The 20,824-nt window shown below is 36.1% G+C and overlaps 2 protein-coding genes across 3 annotated transcripts; one reads left to right on the plus strand and one right to left on the minus strand.

Annotated features, from left to right (window-relative positions):
- The first annotated feature begins 5,850 nt into the window (after positions 1-5,850).
- LOC104109589 (uncharacterized) lies at positions 5,851-10,474 on the plus strand. 2 transcript variants are annotated; one of them, XM_009618929.4, is made up of 4 exons: positions 5,851-6,304; positions 6,838-6,946; positions 9,442-9,685; positions 9,804-10,474. In XM_009618929.4, exons 1-4 carry the CDS (start codon positions 6,122-6,124, stop codon positions 9,883-9,885), a joined length of 618 nt encoding a protein of 205 aa, XP_009617224.1. In that variant the 5' UTR covers positions 5,851-6,121; the 3' UTR covers positions 9,886-10,474. The 2 variants fall into 2 exon arrangements, with proteins under 2 accessions (XP_009617224.1, XP_009617225.1); XM_009618930.4 differs by having other exon boundaries at positions 5,974-6,304; positions 6,844-6,946.
- Positions 10,475-11,314: 840 nt separating this feature from the next.
- LOC104109587 (probable pyruvate, phosphate dikinase regulatory protein, chloroplastic) lies at positions 11,315-14,290 on the minus strand. The gene is made up of 3 exons (XM_009618928.4): positions 13,792-14,290; positions 11,937-12,576; positions 11,315-11,752 (listed from the first exon to the last, which is right to left on the minus strand). The coding sequence occupies exons 1-3, from the start codon at positions 14,212-14,214 to the stop codon at positions 11,649-11,651; spliced, it is 1,167 nt and encodes a 388-aa protein (XP_009617223.3). The 5' UTR covers positions 14,215-14,290; the 3' UTR covers positions 11,315-11,648.
- Between the last annotated feature and the right edge of the window lie 6,534 nt (positions 14,291-20,824).

Here is a 20,824-nt window from a genome sequence, read left to right on the forward strand (position 1 = left end):
CCCTTTTTCTTTTCTTCTTCGCTGTTGTGGTCTCGGGCTGTCCCGGAGCGAAAAAACCGGTAGGTAAGTCCTCATTCCCAACCGAGGGCCTATGTTCGACGATCTTAGACAAACCTACAAAAAGGAAGTAAAGAAAAATAATAAGAACATATCACAAGTAGGATCCTAACGCGACCTACTCGAAAAAGAATCTTACCATGGGAACGGGCCTCCCAATGGTCTTTTGAAAGTTTGCACCATGAGCGATCGGATTAGGGCATCCGTGACACAATGCCCTCGACCCACTCCTTGAGTCGAGGGATAGCATTTAGAACCCGAGCAACGGCTACAACATAACAAGCACCGATAAGAAAAGGGAAGATAAGACATAAAATCGATGCTTAAAGGGAATGCATACGTGATGCGTTCCACCTTTCGGGGAACGGCCTCCACTCGGCGAGTACCAGGTCGACGGTCCTCACTCGAACAAAACGTCCTTGCCAACCCCGATCACGGTCCTCGCCGATGCTCGAGAATGGGGCTTTGTTGGCCCGACGTACTAGCTTTATCAATCCCCCCGGAAGATTCTGGGACTGTACAAGAGGAATAGATGATCGATGGTAAACGAACACCCATCGATTTTGTTCACAAAGAATTGGAGGAGGATCACGATCCTCTACAGTGACGGATGGATCTGGCCAAGGCATACATTATACCTCCTGCAGAAGTCTAAGATGATCGGGTCTACCGGGCCCAATGTAAAGGGATAAGTGTAAACACTTAGATATCCCTCGACATGGGTGGTAATGGCCTCTTTGGGGTCGGGGACCACTATGTCTTTGTCGGCCCAATTGCAGTCCTTTCGGACCGTGGGGATGACCTCTTCGGTGATCGAGCAGATAAATCTCGATGCATCTTCACCACGACCCTGCACTGGGGAGGGTTTCTCGACCTTGAAATAGTCAGCGATCGAATAGCCACCGAGATGAACATCTTCAAGGGGGCTCTTCCGCCGATTCATCAACAACCATATCGAGGACGGTCTCCTCGACCTCAGTGGTTGGTTTCGAAGAAGAAGGAGTATCCTTCTGAGGAACAGATTTTGAGGTTTTTCCCATTGTTATGGAAGAAAAAGATTGGAAAAAGATGGAGAAAGATTGAAAGTTGAAAGATCAGACTTGTTGGTTTGAGTAGGAGATGAGTAAAATTTTTTGCAAAGTACTGAAGAACCTTGAGTAACAGAGGTAAAAACGCTAGAAATTATTGAAATCCTGAAGGTACGAAGGTAGAAGTTTTATTGTAAAGTGAAAAATGGACAGAGGAGGAGGTATTTATAGGAGTTCAGCGACGTTTTGCATCCAGGAACAGTCGACCGGCGGCTGATATGCATTTAATGCTATTATGACATGACTGACGAGACGTTTCAGGTGTTTTGTCATTTCTGCCGCAATATGTCGAAGTAAGAATCAGGAACTCATGTCATTTCTCGTCATTCACTCTCCGATAAACGAGGGGACTATCTATATACGGGTAAAACCGGGCTATTGATATACCCCGGTCTCCGACAAAATAAGCCAAGCTCGAGACATGATGACAAAATAAGCCAAGCTCGATTTTGAGGGTAAACACACTTGTCATACATGTAACCTCCCCAATTGCCTATAAATAGGTTGTGGATTAGCCATCATACTTACTCAATTCTCAACCAAGAATTCATCTTGCTAATCATTACTTTCTTCCTTTAATCATTACCTATTATTATCAATTCTTCTCTCCAATTTTCTGAACCTGCTGGATTTATTATTTAATTTTGCTGATTCTTGTATCCTCTAAATAAATAGAGGTATGCTTGTTTAATCCTATGAAAATATTTCACATTGCTGAAATAGTTTCTTAGGATAGTGCCTAGTACGACTCAAGCCAATTCGTGTATTTGCTCATAAATAATATTATTGAAGTATCGTTGTCATTTTCCGGTGTTATTTCCCTACAACTCTTACCCCTAGAAAATTATTTGAGAAGGAAGTCTCTACTTAACATTCAAGTTGAGGAATAGCTCATGTTTAGATTATAAAATAAGACAACCTTGTTACAAAATTGATAACAACCTCAGTTAAACTGATCCAATCTTCATTAATTGGAGTTCTGTTTCCTATATTTAAACTCATTAGACCAACTAATTTGAATTCGCATCGTATAGGTCTATTAAAGAGATAGTAAAACATTCTTATTTAAAGCTTCTTTATTTGCATATTCGAACCGAAACTTTTGATTAAGGATAAATGATTCCAACTATTGGATCAGTTATTCAAAACGCCATAGTCATTAAGAGGCAAAGGGAAGCGAACTAAAGATAAGTAAAGCATTGGAGTAATGTTTTTCTAATTAGCTGGCATAGTGGACTGTTAGAGGGAGGAAGGTGACTAACATAATTAACATTATTAATTCTTCCAAGAACTTCTTTAACTATATATTACAATTGTTAATATGTACAGATAAAGTGAATAACCGTGTTTTAAAAGGAAACATGCTCGAAAAGTATGGAAGGAATAGAATAAAAAGGATATAACTAAATAATGATAATGAAAACACTTAAATGTGAGTTGAACCATAGAGAGGAAAGAAAGAATGTGACTTTCTACAAAAGGTGCAATAATAGCAAAGGATGATCAATTAAACAAGTGGGAAAGATAAGCACTTGCACCAATTGACTTGCCAACTAGGTTTCACCTCACTCTATGCTTAGCAAAGGATGATCAATCAAACAAGTGTGTGAAGGATAAGCACTTGCACCATTTGACTAGCAAATTAGGTTTCACCTCACTCTATGCTTAGCTCTTTAATCTGTCTTTTTTTTTTTAAATAAAAAAAGAATTTACTTATAACTATTTGGTACCCATTATCTAAAACTGTCTGACTAATCCAAATTGGCATCGCGTAGAATTTATTATGGGCGAAGAACTTTCTATAAGGAATTTTATAAATTAGCAATGAAAGCGGGGTATAAAGGAGTAGCATCCAAGCTTTATACATTATCCAAATTTGTACATTATAATTCCCCCCCCGGCTATTTAAGCAACGTCTCTCAACCAAAGTGTATGTATCCTTTCTGAAATTTTGGAGTACCCCCCACAAAATAAAAAAAATAAATAAAAAAGCATATGATCATGTACTACGTGGATAATAGATCTTAGAAGGCATAATGTTTTTTTTCTTTATAAATTCTGAAAAAATAAACAAACAATTCTTTTATCTGATTCAATTTATATGAATATTTTCGGAGTACTCAGGTCAAATTAACTAACTTTCGATGTGAATTTAGACATAAATGTTTTATTTTATTTTTTTGAAATAAAATTTACATATTTAGAACCTACATCAAAAATATGCCACAATAGTTAATAATTCAAAATATTTAAACGTATTTTTAAGAAAAGAAAATCTTGTTTAATTCCTAAATACTAAATAGTAATAGGTTCGCATAAATTAAAAATATAGGAGTATATAAATACAAAACAATTAAGGAAGTAAGTGACGCCATTGATAACTTAGACCCTACCCAGGTGAACCTAACTCTCATACTTAACAACGTTTAATTATCTCCTGCAAAATTGGACTTAATTTATATATTAATGATAATATACATATGTTTTTGTGTTATTAGTATAGTTTAATCTATTATAACAAAATTAATAATTTTTCATCAGATTACCAGTTAAAATCAATCACAAAAAAATTATTCATAATTACTTTATTAATAATCTGATTAGTTAAATCTTCTTTACATGGTCAATAGATAGAATTTAAACCCAACCAAACAAAGTCAGCTCTGTCATTAAAGAACCGATACAATTATACAATCACCAGCGCATAAATACGTTAGAAACACTCATTTAAGAACAGAGTTTCAATTCTGGGTGTTAACACATTGACATGATTTTTTGATCTTTCGTTGACTTTCCCCTTTCATCTTCCTCTCCTTTTTTTAACTAGAAAGAAGAAACAAACTTATCAAAAAACATAAGCATACATAATATAGCATCAAGGATTATCGTGGAGTGGTAAGTATTCTTTGTTTCTTAACTAAAACATTTGCATATTTAAGTCTTGGGGATAGAGTCGCTCAGTGGCATGATTTTCGCTAAAGGGGTTCAAAAAAAAAAATTTAAAAAAATAAAAATGATTGTCGCCAACGGAATTGAACCAATAACCTCACAAAGGTTTTGAAGTCCCTTGACTATTAAATTATACTTTTGGGTTGTGTCAGGAGATCCAAAATATAATATATATATATATATATATATATATATATATATATATAGAGAGAGAGAGAGAGAGAGAGAGAGAGAGAGAGAGAGGTACAAAATAGATTTTGCCTTAGATGTACAGTGTAATTTTTTGGCGAAAGAGGTTCGGGAGAATCCCCACACACACCTAAATCCACCCCGGAGTCGCCCTTATTAGGCATTACTTTACTTCCAATATTGAATTTTCCGGCGTGAAATCCAAATTTAGTCAGCTCCAATATAAATATCAAACGGGGAATGAGAAACCAAAAGAATAACCACACCTAGCTAATATTTATGTGTCTGGATATACATCTAAGTTACGTGTCTTTGCATGTTAGAGTTCTGTCTGCGTAAGAAACAAATAAATTAAAGATGAAGATTAATTATAAAAGAGACTTTTGCCTGACGTGTTAGGTTGGTAACTCGGTTATTTTCAAACCCAAAATACATGTTGCAGTTGAAGAAAAGAAAAAGATGGAGTCTTGCAAATAAAGTATCTGTCTTTCTTATCATCGTAACGTAATAAACACTTGGAATTTGGAAATTAATTGTTTATTTACTGAATAGGGAAAGTTGACTTCCTTGAACTACATGTGTTTGTTTTGTTGTCAATTCATCAGGTAATAAACTGTTATTTCCTGATTGGGTAGGCAAGTTTGTGATACCTTCCAAACAGGCACGTGGAGTCTAGTTCTATAGGTTCAAACCGAATCCAATATTTTCTACACAAAATATGTACCTAAGGTAAAAGATTATTAACCTAAAGTTTGGATGTAAATTTAGTTAAAACTTGAAAAAAGAGCCTTTGAAATTTGTGTTGAAAAATAATTTTTGTAAGTTGAAGTTGTATTTACACATACATTTTATTTATAAAAAAACTTGAAATTTTGTGAGTTGAAGAAAAAAATTCACCCAAAACCTGAAAAAAAATTCAAAATCTTTTTAAAAACTGATCATGTTCCATGAACAAATAGTATTTTCAAAAACGAAAATGAAAAAATATACCCAAATCTATGGTTAAACGAGTGCTAAAATTGTGGAGCATATTTTTGTCCCAATATATAAGGCACTTTTCTGTTTCTATGCTAAAATGAATGATTCATCTTTATAGTTAAAACTAATTTAACTTTAAATTTTTATTTAATCCTTAATCAGATGAATTATATTCACACTAATATTTATAATTTATTTTAGATTATAAGTTTCAAAATACTTTGTATCTAATCAAACTATCACATAAAATGGGACAAATAATAAATTAAATTCTAAAACAATAATTTAAAAGTGTTATGCATTAGTGGTAAAAATAGAGGTGCACGTATCTTTGTCCAATGAGATTCAATTTATATCCTTTCGTCGAAAAAATTATATTGTGTAGACAAATCAATTCTTTTTATGAATATGACTATATGTTAAATTCCTTAACTTATTACTTCATATTTTGTTTTGTATTTTAAAGTCTCTTAATAAAAATCTTGACTTCTATATTGCTTAAAAACAGAACCCATTAAATTTAAATTCTGTACCGAAAACTTCCAAACGGCTCCTTTATATCAGCCCCTGTTCCTTCAGCTCCTCATTCAGCAAATATGCCTTGTTTTCTGGGTCAATCCTATTTTTCTTTTACAGAGATCAACTTGCTTTAAATTTTTTTAATCCCTCTCAACGTTTGCTTTGACAACTGTTTTATTGAACTCCTAGAACTTTATTGTTGAATGTGGTTTGTGTTTTCTCTTTGGTAATATCCAATTTCCAACTAATTAGGACCAACCCTCCTCTTGTTTACGCTGTTTCTAGATATACACCACTTGTATTTTTTGGTTCTAGCTGTGCATATTGAATTGCTGGAAAATATGGGTGCTGAAAATCAAAGCTTAAATAGAGAATTTGGAGAAAAGGGTGTTGAAAAGATCTCTGTTTCTGATCATATTAATGGATTAAAGTGCACAAGCTCAAAATCAGAGAGCTTTGTTGTGAATATGGAAACCATATCTCATCTTGTGGAGAAAGAAATCAGTGGAAATTCAAGAATTACTGTAAGTTAATTTCATCTTCCTTTCTCTTTTTAATGTTTTCATCTTCATACCATTGAAGGGATCCTTTCAGCAACGGAGGTCAATCAAAAAAAAAAAGAGATGTTAATTAATCAAAGGTCCAACTAATATAAAGTTGTCTGACCTCTAAATTACAATTTAGAACAGTTAGAATCAGTCACTGATGCTTGCATTAGGGTATACTGCTTACATCTGACCCCTTGAGAGTGGCTCTTTCCCTGAACCCTACGAGAACCCGAGATACTTCATGCACCAAGCATCTTAAAAACATTATGTCAATACAAATTAGTCTTAACTACTAAATTCCTTTTGGCAATATTAAGGGAAGAACTCATGATTAGTTTTCCAACTTCGATCTTGGTCTAATTCAAAAATGAATTCCCTTTTTTAAGCAAGAAAACTTGTAGAGGGAAAAAGGTGTATTCTTCATTAATAATGGTTCTTTTTTTTGGGGGGGGGGGGGGGGGGTTCTTTTTTTTTCTTCTTCTTTAGATTAATGGTTTGAATGAAAAAAGTTGCAGAGAAACTTGTCAAGAAAGGGTTCATTGCGAGGCGGCGAGAAAAGAACAAACTTTAACGCTATGAATGAGAAAGACACTAACCTAATGGCGACTTCACCAAGAGGTAATAGATTTTTTTTCGTTCTTCATTTTTTGTTCACTTTCTTCAATGTTGAAGTATTTAACAGTAGTTTGCTAAAATCAATCACTCCCCGTTCTAGTTTATGTGAATTTTTTAGCTTTTAATTTGAAGCTAAATTGAATTAGATTAACTTAATATCATAAAGTTATAATTTTTTATATTCAAAAACTATATGAGAATTACTATAAGTTACAATTCTTTTAATGTCACAATGATAAAAAAAAGATACATTTTAAAATATTGGTCAAAATTTACATAATTAAATCTAAAAAAGCGAAAAAAATCATATAAACGAAACATATGGAGTAGCTGGTAAAATTCTTGAGGTTTTAAGTCCACTAACTATGTTTTTCTCTCCTTACCCGTCTCCAGCAAAAGCACTGGTAAAAAAATATTGACCAATTTGTCCACAATTCTTTTTTGGGTCCGAATAGTTTCAATTGAATCCCTTCATCAAGAATTTAAATTGCGTAAACAAGGTAAAAATAATTCCTTTTGTATATGTAAAAATAGTTGAATCGTCCATAAATAAGGAATAACCTTGGTATAGTGACAAAGGTGACTTATAATTGTTGGGCAAAATAAAGTTGATCGGTCGGCCGAAATTAATTACATCCGCTAGTCAAAAAGTGTATCATATATATATATATATATATATATATATATACAAAAAATATAGTATATATTTTATACTGTTATTTTTTTAGAGCCACTAAAAATATACATTTCGTAAAATGGTTTTAGATTGCAATTTTGAGTCCTAAATATAGCAATTTAATCTCCTTGTTGTAATTTTTAGTTCCTTGGAAAAGAAGCACAATCGTATTATCACTTATATGTATCCTCCAAAGGAGAGATAAATTAGAAGGATTGAGATATATTATGTTTTTTAAAGTTTAGCAGTTCATGTCTATAGTTCGTAATCACTGCTGTAGTTTTAATAAAATATGTACAGACGAGATAGAGATCAATTACCTACCAAGCTAGGATAAAATGACAACTGCATCATTTAAAGATTGTTTGAATTTAATCAACTATCTTAATTTAATTCTATCAATGCTAAAATCACCCACCGAAAAATACGTCCTGTTTTCAGAGTTTTGAGGTTTATTTATTCAGATTTTTTTTTTTCTGAGGTAGATGCTAAATTTGCTTCTTTAATCGTAATATTCATAGGCGGACCCTACCCTTTGGGTACGGGAGTCACTGACCCCGATAACTTTGAATTTTTTTATTTTTATACGTGTATATATCTTAAATAACAAGTATATATTTTGATTGACACCCTGAAATTTAAATTAGGCAACTTCATTGGCCGATTTAAAGGGGCACACCTTAAATTTTAGAGTGTTGCTTGGTTTTGATTCAGACTCCAGCATTTACTTAAATTTTTATTCGACATTGGTAACCCTGCCAATTTCAAATGGTGGGTCCGCCACGGGTAGTATTATAAGCAATTATGATAATAGCAATAATGATACTAATTATTATGAAGGATTTAGTTTGACCATCGTAGAGTTATTAAGTGACAAACGTGCCTAAACATGCACCATGCACTTGCACGACAAACATATATAGTTTCACTAAACAACTCACATCTTAAGAAATCCACTCTGTCTCGTTATTTTCATATGGTAGTACTTTACAAGATCAAAATTTTATTTAAGTATTATTATAGTACTTAGCTTAGTTGCCTTGTCGTTTCGTTAATTCCTTTAAAAATCATCTTAGGTGAATTACTCTGATCTTCAATCCTAGATGTGCCAATTACGTACGCCATTAGTTTGTAATTTATATAATATAGGTGCACGTGAGCTCTCCCGTTTTAGGGACTACTGACTAGTATACTAATTCTTTTTCTTTCTTTCCATTATCTTATTAGATATTGTCCTTTTGCTAATGTTTTCTTTAAAGATTGCCAAGATTTTCTTGGTGAGCTATGACTTCATGAAATGATTATGCCACGAACATTTTTTGCAATCAAAATGGATACAATTGAAAAATAACATTATCCAAGCTGTCCACTCAATAACATCCAAAAATGTTACAAGAAGATAAGAATAAAAAGAAAAGGGCAGCTCAGTACACAAGTATCCGGAGAAGGACCGCATTCCAAGTGGTGTGATGTAAATAGCATAGTCTAATACAAGATTAGTGGTTGCTTTCATAGCCCGAACACGTGACCTATTGGTCATATGGAGATCATTTTACCGGTTCTCTTTCGTGTTGAAGATTAGAATGATTATGATATATAATTTGTCAACGGGTTGGAATTTATGGGGTGTCGTTCCTTTTTTTTTTTCCTCCTTAATTTAGAAGAAAGCACCCCATCGCATTAGAATTATTGAGTGAAACAGAATAAGCTAAGACATAATTATGGTGTAATCTGAATGGTATTAAATTTAAGATTTAAGTTATATACAATAACAATTTCTTTTACAAGTACAATTTGTTTAAACTTAACTTTATAAGTGCAGCAACTTTGCTAGCAGCTAACACTCCTGAAAAGACGACGGCAGTAACGGTGGGGACAGCCGATCACAGGACACCAGACATACGTAATCAGATCACAGCAGCGGCCGCCACCAGCAGTGTGGCGGCCGCCAACGGTGTTACTACCACCGAGAGCAAAGTTGGTGGCAGGAGATTCAGTTTCAGACGATCTTCTTCCCCTTCTTGGACCGTTGATCCCAGGAGGATACTAATTTTCTTTGCTACCCTGTAATTATCTCAGCTTGTTAAACAATGTTATTCCTTTTTCTTTTTGGTAGTGTTATACAAACTGATGGGCATTGTAAAAACAGCTGACTTTTGTTTTTATTGTTTTTTTCATTGACAGGTCAAGTATTGGAACAATACTATTGATCTATTTCACTCTATCCATGGCCAAGGTTAATGGAGAAGACAAAGCTTCTTATTAATCTATTTCATACTATCCATTGCCAGGCAAAATGGAGAAGACAGTTTTCAGTTAACAGAAGAGATGTGTGGAACTGTTTGCTCTCTTAAATAACAAAGTGATAAAAAGGCCAAGCTACTACTTGCAAATTCCAACTCAGAAGTCTGATATCGAGGCAGAAGAGATATTGAAGAGATATTGAGCATGACTAGTTTTTGAATAACAAAAAGGAGTTAGATGAATGGAGCCAAAAGAGATGCTAAAATTACAGCTTGGCCTTCCATTAGAAAGAATTCAAAGAAATAACTTCAATCAGCTGCCAACACAACATGAAAAAGATGTGAAATATTCAAATAATGAGTGGCGGGGTTTGGAACACATGTATATCTTTTTTTTTCTTTTTTTTTTTATATGTGTTTTTGGTTATGTTTTTTGGTTTGGTATATTATACAGAAGTTGTTTTTGAGAACCAGGAGTAATATTTTGCGATCCTCTACTGTAAGCTATTAATAGAACAAGACATACCTCTTTATTGAAGCATATAGGGCAGTAGTGGTTGTATAAACTTCTCTATTACAAAGCTGTTATACGTGCAGTGCATATTTATTCAACTTACTCTGAGATAAGCATAACATTCCACACCGCAACAGCTTGCCCGTATTGTATGAGCATGACACCAATGCCATGCCAAGTAGGACAGGATAGCCTTGGGAGGAACAAGGCAGCATTGGCAGTGCTATGCACAAGAGGCAAAGCGGACTGTGGGCGCCAAAAGCAGGCACGAACGCATGCGAGTGTCTTGTGTGTGTGGGCAGCGACCAAAGGAACTTAGCTTCTAGCCCTTATATTGTACTGAACACCCCAAACTCACCCACACAGCAGCCAGCAACTTCAACTCGTAGGCCTCATATGTGAAAAACTTTTAGAGTGAAGCTGAACTTGGCATTGTCAAGGAGACATCTTGTGTCAAGTGCCGCATGTTGCTGCCTAGTTTGATAAGAAGACAACTCATTTAATATACCATCTCTGAAAGAGTATTACATGCTAATACATAACTTGATGCATCTGTATAAGATTCAACCCATGGTAGCAGTTAGTTCTTTGTTTATATGGACAATCAGCATTTTACAGTATCAGGATATAAATTTTTCTTTTACGCGGTGACGGGGCTAACTTGCACGTACCACGACTAATTCCACGGAAACCTAATACCTCCCACCGGCAACTGGTACGAAGTAACTCTATCCACCAAGGCTTGGATAGATGGGAAGAAAATTACAGTATCAAGCCATATTGGCACACCATTATCTGATAAAGAAACACAGGTACAAATTTTATGCTGGACCTTCGACTTGCATCACAGACACAGAAAAGAGTTCTTTTATGGAGCGAAAAAACTGGCCACATCTGTCCCCCTCCATTCCCCTTAGGCTCCACCCTCAAGCCAGGTAGGAATAAAGACAGAATATCGCTCATTTACAAAATATACATAGATGCAACTGCATTAGCTGCATTCAGAGTTCATATTGTTGCAATATTTACATGAGGTGCAACGGGGGTTTTATTGGAAGAGTTATATTACCTATTAGCGTATGAAAACTACGTAGAGCACTGTATGATACATATAAAGCAAAACGTACGACACCTGTCAAACATAAGTTGCTATCATAGTAAGTTTATTGCTCCGGCGTTGCCAGCCAAAGATGATGTCTTGACTCGAGACTTTCAAGTATAGTCTTTAATTGAACCCCAAGATCTGATCCCTCAATGCTTGAGAACAATAGTTTAATAGCGTTTTGAAATTCTTGGCATTGAACACCTGTTCTTTCTGTCGTGGTAAAGTCTCAGAACAATAACTGCCGTTTCTTCAATAGCTTTAGCTGTAACTTCTGCAACCAAATGGATGAAAACGAATCATCAAATTACTAATACATTTCCTCATTAACTCGTCTGCATGGGCGTAGTTGTGGGAGGTTCACCTCCTGATTGTTATGCTAATATATTACACCCAATATCAGACAACAGAAAAACTTCATCACATATATGACATACGAAATTTGGGAGGCAAATTACCTATCACTGGCCAGACAGGGTTTTGCGCAAAAATCTTTCCCGCGAATTCCAACTCTTGTTTCACATAATCCATGTCACAATAGTTGGTCTTTATTTCTCCATTAAAACCGAGAGTCTTAGCTCTTGCTCTTCTGATGGATTGCAGAACAACAGGATTTATGGTCAAAGCAAAAACCTTTTCTGGGTTAACTTCAAAAAGAGTCTTGGGCAAGTCTACATTCATGACAATAGGCACATTAGCTACTTTATATCCTTTCTGTGCAAGATAAATAGACAGTGGTGTCTTCCCAGATCGTGAAACGCCCGTTAGAATTATATCAGCCAAGTGCAGGTTTCGTGGCAATGCGCCATCATCTTGCTTTATGGTAAATTCAATTGCTTCAATCCTTCGGAAGTATTCCTCGCTGAGAGTTTTCTCCCTCCCAGGAGCCCAGCGAGGGAGGCCAGAAGGTGAAACACCAAGATGGCCACCAATCGCCTCTGTAATTGGCCCCAGTACATCGGTAGACGCTACACCCCAGTGTTTACATGCTTGTCTGGCGGATTCAGACATAGAAGGATCAGCTAAAGTATAGACGACCATCGCCCCCTCCTTGGCTGCTTGTTTTATTATCTCCATTAATTGTTCAACATCATCAATCTAGAAATGTGGTCCATCAAGCGAAAACAGTTCAACAAAATAACCAGCATAAGCTTAATCGTATCTGGTGTCAGATCAAATCAAATATTTATTAAGTCAAAAATATCAGATAGTAAACATGTTCATTTGGATTTTAGATGATAAAAAAAGAAAACAAGATCAGATTACTTTTTCACATGAATCTTTCATATCAAGTTTACTATTGTATAAATCCGGCAATACAAAAGAAAATGCATGTCAGTTGCAGCTCCAAGAAAGAAAAGTACTTGTATGCTAAATTTGTAGCCGTTCTCATGGAATCTTTCATATCAAGTGATATGAACTGATAGTGAAAGATTCTTTTGCACTATCAGTAAATCTCAACCTGTCACAGTAAGTAAGTTATCATTTTACCAGAATACCAATTAATAACTTAACCTGATTGGTGTAAGTATGTTCTGCACTGTCACTGCATAGAACTTAAAGTCCAATCCAATGGACTTAAGTTATATATGCATTGACACTGTTAAAAAAAAATTTAACACGATGAGTAAATCTTAACCTGATCACAGTAAGTTACTTATCATTTTTACTTGGTTACCAATTAATATTTATCTAGAGATTTACCTTTAATTACTTAATAGATGACTTGATTATAAAAATATAGTTTATTCAGTGCATAGAACTTAAATGCTAACATAAAATACAAAAGTAATTAAGTTATATGGCATGGAAAGTTACAAAATCAGTGTCATTTTACCCGTTATAACAACGTATTTACCATTTATTAAAGATTATCATCAATACTACTCCCTCATTCGCAATTTACGTGACACTCTTTCCTTTTCAGTAAGTACCAAAAGAATGACAACAACAACAACAAACCCAATATGTTTCAGTAAGTACCAAAAGAATGACAACAACAACAACAAACTCAACATGTTCCCAACATAGGGGAAGTACCAAAAGAATGGCACTTTTCTATATTTAGTAACAATTTAACTTTAATTTTAGTGTTTAGTCGCACAAGATGATTTGTTTTAGGCCACAAGTTTCAAAAGTATTCATTTGTTACTTAAACTTCCTGTCTGAGTCAAATACAACAGAGGGAGTATTAAATAGAGTTAACTACCATTACTTTTTTCGTAAATATCTTTTTACATATCATCGGTGCATAAAACTTAAGCTCAATACAAGAATAACAAGCACTTACAACGGACAAAAGGGCAAACTTACCCCAGAGAACAAGTGAGTATTCACAGGACAAACCCGATCAACTAAGCAATAATCAAACTGTCCTAACGCCGCGTTAACGGCGTGTTCCGCCGTCCATCCAGTTCCATCAGACACCATAAATATCGACTTCCCTCCTCCGTTACCCTCCGATTCACTCTCCGAACCGGACCCACTCCCACGTTTAGGAGACGTAGGCAACTCAAATTCCTCTTCGCCCTGAACCGGCGAACCGGACCTGGTGCGTAATTCAACAGACCGGTCTAATTTCCTTCCGGACCGGATGCTTCGAGCTCTGGACCACCGGTTTAGCTGAGGACTAGTTTTAAATTTTCGAACCTGTGGCTGAGTCAGTTCATCGGAAGCTTCAGAACTCGCCGGAGGAGATGGGCTACTGGACATGACTAAGCTAGAGGAACAAATCATTTTTTTGTTTCGAATTTGTTGTTTATTATCACTGAATCTAAGTCGGTGTTTTGTTGATCTTTGATTATGAATATGCATATCAAAGCGTCTTCACAGTTGAGATTATTTTGCGGGTTCCAGAAATCAAAATGGGCTGGGTCGGCCCATATCTTTACCACCCAACTATCTGATTTGGCCCATGTTTTTATTTTATTTTGTTTTAACCATTTGTCAAAATTCACTTGCTCAACTAATATTATGGGGCATTTGCATCTATACCCAGTTTTTGGGTCAACATTTAACTTATACCCGCTTTGCAAAAAAAAATTGCAACCGTACTCACTTTTCGGGTAACTTCAGACATACGGGCCTGAAGTAGCAAAAATTTATGTCTGAAGTTTGAATTTCAGAATGTTTTGCCTTAAGTGTAACAAAACTTTAGATATTTTTGCCTGAAGTTTGGCCTGACTTGCAAAGGCAATCACGCAAACTTCAGTTCATAGTGCAATGGCAAACTTCAGCTCATAAAACTACAACATGTTTTGGCTGAAGTTTTTATTTTGTAATTGCTGAACTTCAGCATTCTAGGAGCTGAAGTTTGTTTTGTAATTGCTGAACTTCAGTATTATAGGAGTTGAACTTTGTTTTGTAATTGTTGAACTTCAGCATTCTAGAGCTGAAGTTTATTTTGTATTTGCTGAATTTCAGCATTCTAAGAGCTGGAGTTTTTGTTTATATTTGCTGAATTTCAGTATTCTTAGAGCTGGAATTCTAAGTATGCACACGGAAATGAGGAAGATAATATTTCAAAAAAAGAATTCAACAAAAGAACATATTATACAAAAACGAAATAGTACTAAACAATAATGAATTTAATAGATCATGATTAGCAGCGATTGATGCTGTTCATTTCAAAGATTAAAGAATGAAAAATATTTTCGACATGAAAATAAGTTACTACAGATAAATTAGAACTAAAAATCAATGTGCCTGTAAAGCTAAAATATCTAAGAGTTTAAATTATTGCGAATAAGACCAAACTGAACATAATGGGACAAGCTGATATATATGAATCATCAGGCTAGAACGCATAACAATATCTCAAGGTTCAGCATTCAAAAAACGAAGGAGAAGGAGGAGGAGAAAGAGGCCTGAAATTGTTTAAAAAGTGGGTACAAGTTAAAATATTTTTAAAAAGTGGGTATAGGTTAAATGGGGGTGACTAAATAGGGTGCCTCGTGCAATTTTTACTAATCTTATTCATACCGAATAAGCTTATTTATAAGGAAGCGCATTCTATTAAGAATCTTTTCTTAAATTCGAAATATTTTGTTAAGATAGAGGGAGCCAAGCCATTGGATCATATTCCGTGGTACCACATTTGGTGGTCCAAGCTTTTTATATTTGATGCGGTCGCTTGAGTAATGGTTTAGTAATGAAAGATTTATAGTATAAATAATCGTATTGTACTAAATAATAATGTATTGTAACGACTCGACCGGTCGTTTTGAGTTCTAGCACGTCGTTCGGTAGTTTGAGACCCTGAGAAGCTTCACTTTAGGTGTTATGACTTGTACGCGTAGTCAGAATTTAATTTCGGGAAGTGCGGAGTTTGATTTGGAAAGAAAATTCTCATTTTGGAAGCTTTAAGTTGGAAAGAGTGACTAAGGTATGATTTTTGAGTAAATGACCTCGAAATCGGGATTTAAAGGTTCCAACAGATTCGTATGATGATTTTAGACTTGGGCATATGTTCAGATCGAGTTTTGGCTGACCCGGGAGCGTTTCGGCGCCTATTATGGAAGTTGGCATTTTGAAAGAATTTCATTAATTTGAGTTGAAGTGCATTTCAATGTTATCAATGTACGTTTGAGATTCTGAGTCTGGGAATAGCTTAGTATGGTAATTTCGGTACTAGGAGCGCGTCCGAAAGTGGATTTGGAGGTCCGTAGGTCATTTCGGGGTCATTTGGTAAAAGTTAGAAATTTGAAGGTTTTTGGAGAGTTTGACAGGGAGTGAAAATTTTTATATCGGGATCGGATTCCGATTCCGGAAGTTGGAGTAGGTCCGTAATGTCGAATGTGACTTGTGTGCAAAAATTAAGGTCAATCGGACGTGATTTGATGGGTTTCGGCATCGAATGTAAAAGTTTGAAGTTCTAAAGTTCATTGAGTTTGAATTAGAGGGTGATTCGTAGTTTCGATATTGTTGGATGTGATTTAAAGGCTCGACTAAGTTCGTAATGTGTTTTGGGACGTGTTGGTATAATTGATTGAGGTCCCGAGGGCTTCGGGTGGATTTCGGATGGCTAACGGATCGAATTTGGAATTTGAAGAAGAGTTGAGGCAGCTGATATCTGGTGTACCCGCACCTGCGAAGTTTTGATCGCAGGTGTGGAGGGCGCAGAAGCGACATTAGAGTCGCAAAAGCGGAGCAGGCTGTCCAGGTGAAGGATCGCAGGTGCGGAGCTTTTGGCCGCATCCACGCAAGCGCAGAAGCGGAAAGTGCCTCGCAGAAGCGGAAGCAGGCGCAGAAGCGGATCGTAGGTGCGGCTACCTGACCGCAGGTGCGAAAGACAGGGCTGGGCAGTGTGCTCTTTAAAAATGGGTCTTGGCCCATTTTTCTCCCATTGTTTTCATTTGATTTGGATGATTTTGGAGAGCTTCAAGGGGAGATTTTCGTCACCTATGTCAAGGTAAGTGATTCCCACCTATTGCAAGTTAAATACTTGGATTATATACAGATTTAGACATGAAAATTGCTAGAAATTTGGGATTTTAAAGAAAAACCTAGAAATTGGTATTTTTGGATTTTGACCACGAATCTGGGCATGGAATTGGAAATAAATCATATATTTGAGTTCGTGAGGTTATGGGTAATGGTTATCTTCGAAAAAATTCGGAATCCGAGCAAGTGTGCCTGAGGGTTGTCGACTTTTTGAGCGGAGTTAGAAATTGTTATAAATTGAATTATAATCAGTATTAGAGTATATATTTATGGATTTACTCATTTATTGACTAGTTTTGGAGCGTTGGGCATCGACTTGAGTTGATTGAATGGCTTGGGAGCCGGTTATAAAACTTCGGAGTAAGGTAAGTCTCCTTTATAACTTTGTAAGAGGGAATTAACCCCATAGGTGAATTGATTAAATATGTCCCTCTATTTGTGGGGGATACGCACGCACTAGGTGACGAGAGTCCGTGCGTAGCTACTAGCTATGCCTATGTCCGGGTAGTTTTAGGTTTACATCCTGCCTTGTTGATATTATTATTTGATTTGTGGTTACTGTTTGCCTTGAAAAGAAGCAAGATTGAGGTTTGCTTATTAATCAGAGGTGGATGTAGTATAGTATGTATGAGTTCAACTGAACCCATAACTTTCGACGCGGAGTAAAAATTTGTATGTAAAAATTCATAAAAATTGTAAAAATTATAGATATGAACCCATAACTTTAAAATTATAATGGGTTCAATGCTAAAAATCTTAAAATTGAACCCATAGGATTTAAATCCTGGATCCGCCTCTGGTATTAATTGTCTTGAGAAGAATTTAAATTGAGGAAATTAAGTTTTCAAATATTTTTCATTTGGACTTCATATTTTCGAAAAGAAATTTAGGGATATTATAATAACTTAATAAATTTATATTTGACCGCGTCGCATGTATGACCCGTGAGCGGGGTAAAAGCTTCAAGTTGAATTGTCTTTATTTTAAAAAGAATCAAGAAAGAGATATGATTTAAATGTTAAACTTATATTTGACCGCGTCGCAGGTATAATTCGCGAGCGGGGTATTTCCTTAAATTTATATTTGACTGCGTCGCATGTATGATTCGTGAGCGGGGACCGCGTCGCATTTATGATATGCGAGCGGGGAAATTTATAGATGCATCTATGGTTCATGCCGTTCGACCCTCGGCATTGCACAATTTACATTCATGTTGGTTCGGGCCGAACGTCCTCGGTGGAATTTATGTGTGATAATAGAACTGAAAACCCTTTTATAATTTGTATAAGTACATTGTTTGAGAAATCAAATATTTTAAATGAAGGAAGTGCTTGGGGTTCTTTAATATGATGAAGGAATTGTCCAGTTATTTCTTGTTCCGAGTTTTTATGTTATCTCTATAAATCATGCTTAATTAGAATCTCACATTTTTATATTCGGGCCACTAGTAAGTGTCAAAGTCGACCTCTCGTCACTACTTCTTCGAGGTTAGACTGGATACTTACTGGGTACGTATTATTTTCGTACTCATACTACACTTACTGTACATTTTGTTGTACATGCATATATATATATATATATATATATATATATATATATATATATATATATATATATATAATATATATTTCATGGTCTTGTCAACGCAGCGGCGTGGTTGATACGAGAATTTGAGGCGATCTGTATCTTATGTGCGATCCGCAGCCAGCAGAGTCTCCTTCAGAGTATTGGTATTTTCCTTTTTGTCCAAATTTGTATTCCGGATAGTTATTGTATTTTATTTTATTCTTTAGTAAACGCTCCTGCACTTGTGACACCGAGTCCTGGAAGGATTATGGGATATTCAGTATTGAAATTAGAAAATATTGTTATTTTTCTGTAAAGTTCATCTTTTAGTAGTTAAATTGAAGGACATTTATGATTTCAAAAATATTAAAATGAGAATTAAATTAACTATTTGGTGTTGGCTTGCCTGAGAGTGGTGTCCGGCGCCATCACGACCTTTAACAGATTTTAGGTCGTGACAATATAGTATCAAAGCACTAGGTTCACTTAGGTCTCACGATCCATGAGCGAGTCTAGTAGAGTCTTGCGGATCGGTACAGAGATGTCTGTATTTATCTTTGAGAGGCTACAGGACTATTAGGATCACTTCCCTTCTTGATTCCTCATCGTGCGATTTGATTCCTTTGAGGCTTATGCCTTCATTTCTTTCCCATTCAATCTTATGCGATGTGAAGCACTGGTTATAAATTTGGAAATCAAGAAATTTTAATGGTACTGCGGATGTGGTGCGGGATGTTTCTCCTTGCGTATTTGATTGGGCTATGTTGTCACCTTGTGGAAGGATGTTCTGTCATCTCAGCTCAGTAGCTGTATTTCTGATGGTTTTGGGGCTATGCACCAATTGCTATGATGTTCATGAGTTGTTATCGCACAGTATTAAAGTAATGGTACGATACTTGTCTACGTGTAGGGGAAGTCAATGCGTGATTTAGAGGTTCAGTGTTTTATTTCTAGCGGAGGGAAAGGCAATCAGACTAAGAATGTTCGGGTTGGATTCATGGAGTAACGAGACTTGGTATTTTCAAGTGTGGTGGAATCTTCATCCGAGATGTGGTGTCGTCGTCCTTGATTGAATGTGTTAAGTTCGCCGGTGTTATGGCCCTCTTCAAATCGCCTTTGGGGCAGAGTATTGTGAATGGTGCCGGGGAAGCGGCTGTCAGATGTTGCAGTGTGATGTGGTTCTGAATGAATTGCTAATCCTGATGTTGATGGCTCAAGGAAGATGATCTTCGGGAGGTTTAGAGTTGGTGGTGATCTGTTGGTTCGGGTGCTATAGAGATGAATTTTGAGTTAAGACAACAACTGGGCAGTGAAGGATGAGGAAGGATATATAAGAAGTGTCTTGCAGTGGATGAATTGTTAGGAGGTCAAGTGTGAAAAGTAGAAGTCGAGGAGCTTCTTAAAGGAGAGGGTTTGACTAAAGTGTGAGAGTGGCAAAGTATTATACGGGTTTTATGGTAGGAGAGCCACATGCTTTGGGGGAAGTTTAGAGTGATTGGGATTCATGGTGGACAGTGACTAGGAATACATGCTTAATTTGGAATATTGGCTGTTATATTGAGGAAGATTGGGTGTGACAGGAGGAGTTGCTTAATATGAAGCAGGATACAACATGACCTTGGATTGGAAGGTATTGTTGCACCTTTCGTTAATGTCCATGAGGAGTGAACGGACTTGTATAGCTAATAAATGAGCACGGGCTCAGGATGGTTTATTGGCTTCGTGGTAATTGTACTCGGTGCAGCATTGTTGGAGGATGTCGGCATGGAATTTTCACAGGTGGGATATCTCTTGTGAGCAGGTTAGCGATTGCGTAGTGTTGATGAAGCTTCTACGAAGAATTTTATTGGTTATCCAGTAAGAGGTCAAATATGTAAATATGGCTAGTAATTCAGAATGTTCATGAAATATTTAACATAAGGATTTCGAGGAAATTTGGCGGGTTGATTGTGCTAGATCATGTCAATAGGAGATAAGGAATCTTGGTAGGTTCTAGGGTTATGCAATGGTAGCATTAGGCTAAGTGGGAGAGCCCCACCATCTATGATTGGATTGTGTAATTGTCAACTAGTGGGGTTTATGGTTATCAGTGTATTGATGGGTCGCCATGACTAAGGGAAGAGAACATCAGTGGTAATTTGAGCAAAGGATTTGAGGAATGTGTGCTATATTTAGCCTTATCGATTGTTCGGGTTTGGGGAAGACTCAGAGTCTAGGCTTCGTGTGGAAGTGGTGTATAAGGAAAATGATTTCGCCGGGTGCTTCTTTGAGAGGGCGTTGATGTGCTAGTGGAGCCTTGGAATTTGATTATGTTCGGGACCAAGTCAGAGTGGGTGAC

The sequence above is a fragment of the Nicotiana tomentosiformis genome, chromosome 8, assembly GCF_000390325.3.
Source record: "Nicotiana tomentosiformis chromosome 8, ASM39032v3, whole genome shotgun sequence".
NCBI classification, from domain to species: Eukaryota; Viridiplantae; Streptophyta; class Magnoliopsida; order Solanales; family Solanaceae; genus Nicotiana; species Nicotiana tomentosiformis.

Coding starts and splice junctions, on each gene's coding strand:
- LOC104109589 (XM_009618929.4), top strand. CDS start 6,122: ATGGGTGCTGAAAATCAAAGCTTAAATAGAGAATTTGGAGAAAAGGGT. Junction 6,947..9,441: donor AATGGCGACTTCACCAAGAG/GTAATAGATTTT, acceptor TTATAAGTGCAG/CAACTTTGCTAGCAGCTAAC. Junction 9,686..9,803: donor CTAATTTTCTTTGCTACCCT/GTAATTATCTCA, acceptor TTTCATTGACAG/GTCAAGTATTGGAACAATAC.
- LOC104109587 (XM_009618928.4), bottom strand. CDS start 14,214: ATGATTTGTTCCTCTAGCTTAGTCATGTCCAGTAGCCCATCTCCTCCG. Junction 12,577..13,791: donor ATACTCACTTGTTCTCTGGG/GTAAGTTTGCCC, acceptor CCACATTTCTAG/ATTGATGATGTTGAACAATT. Junction 11,753..11,936: donor CCCTGTCTGGCCAGTGATAG/GTAATTTGCCTC, acceptor ATTTGGTTGCAG/AAGTTACAGCTAAAGCTATT.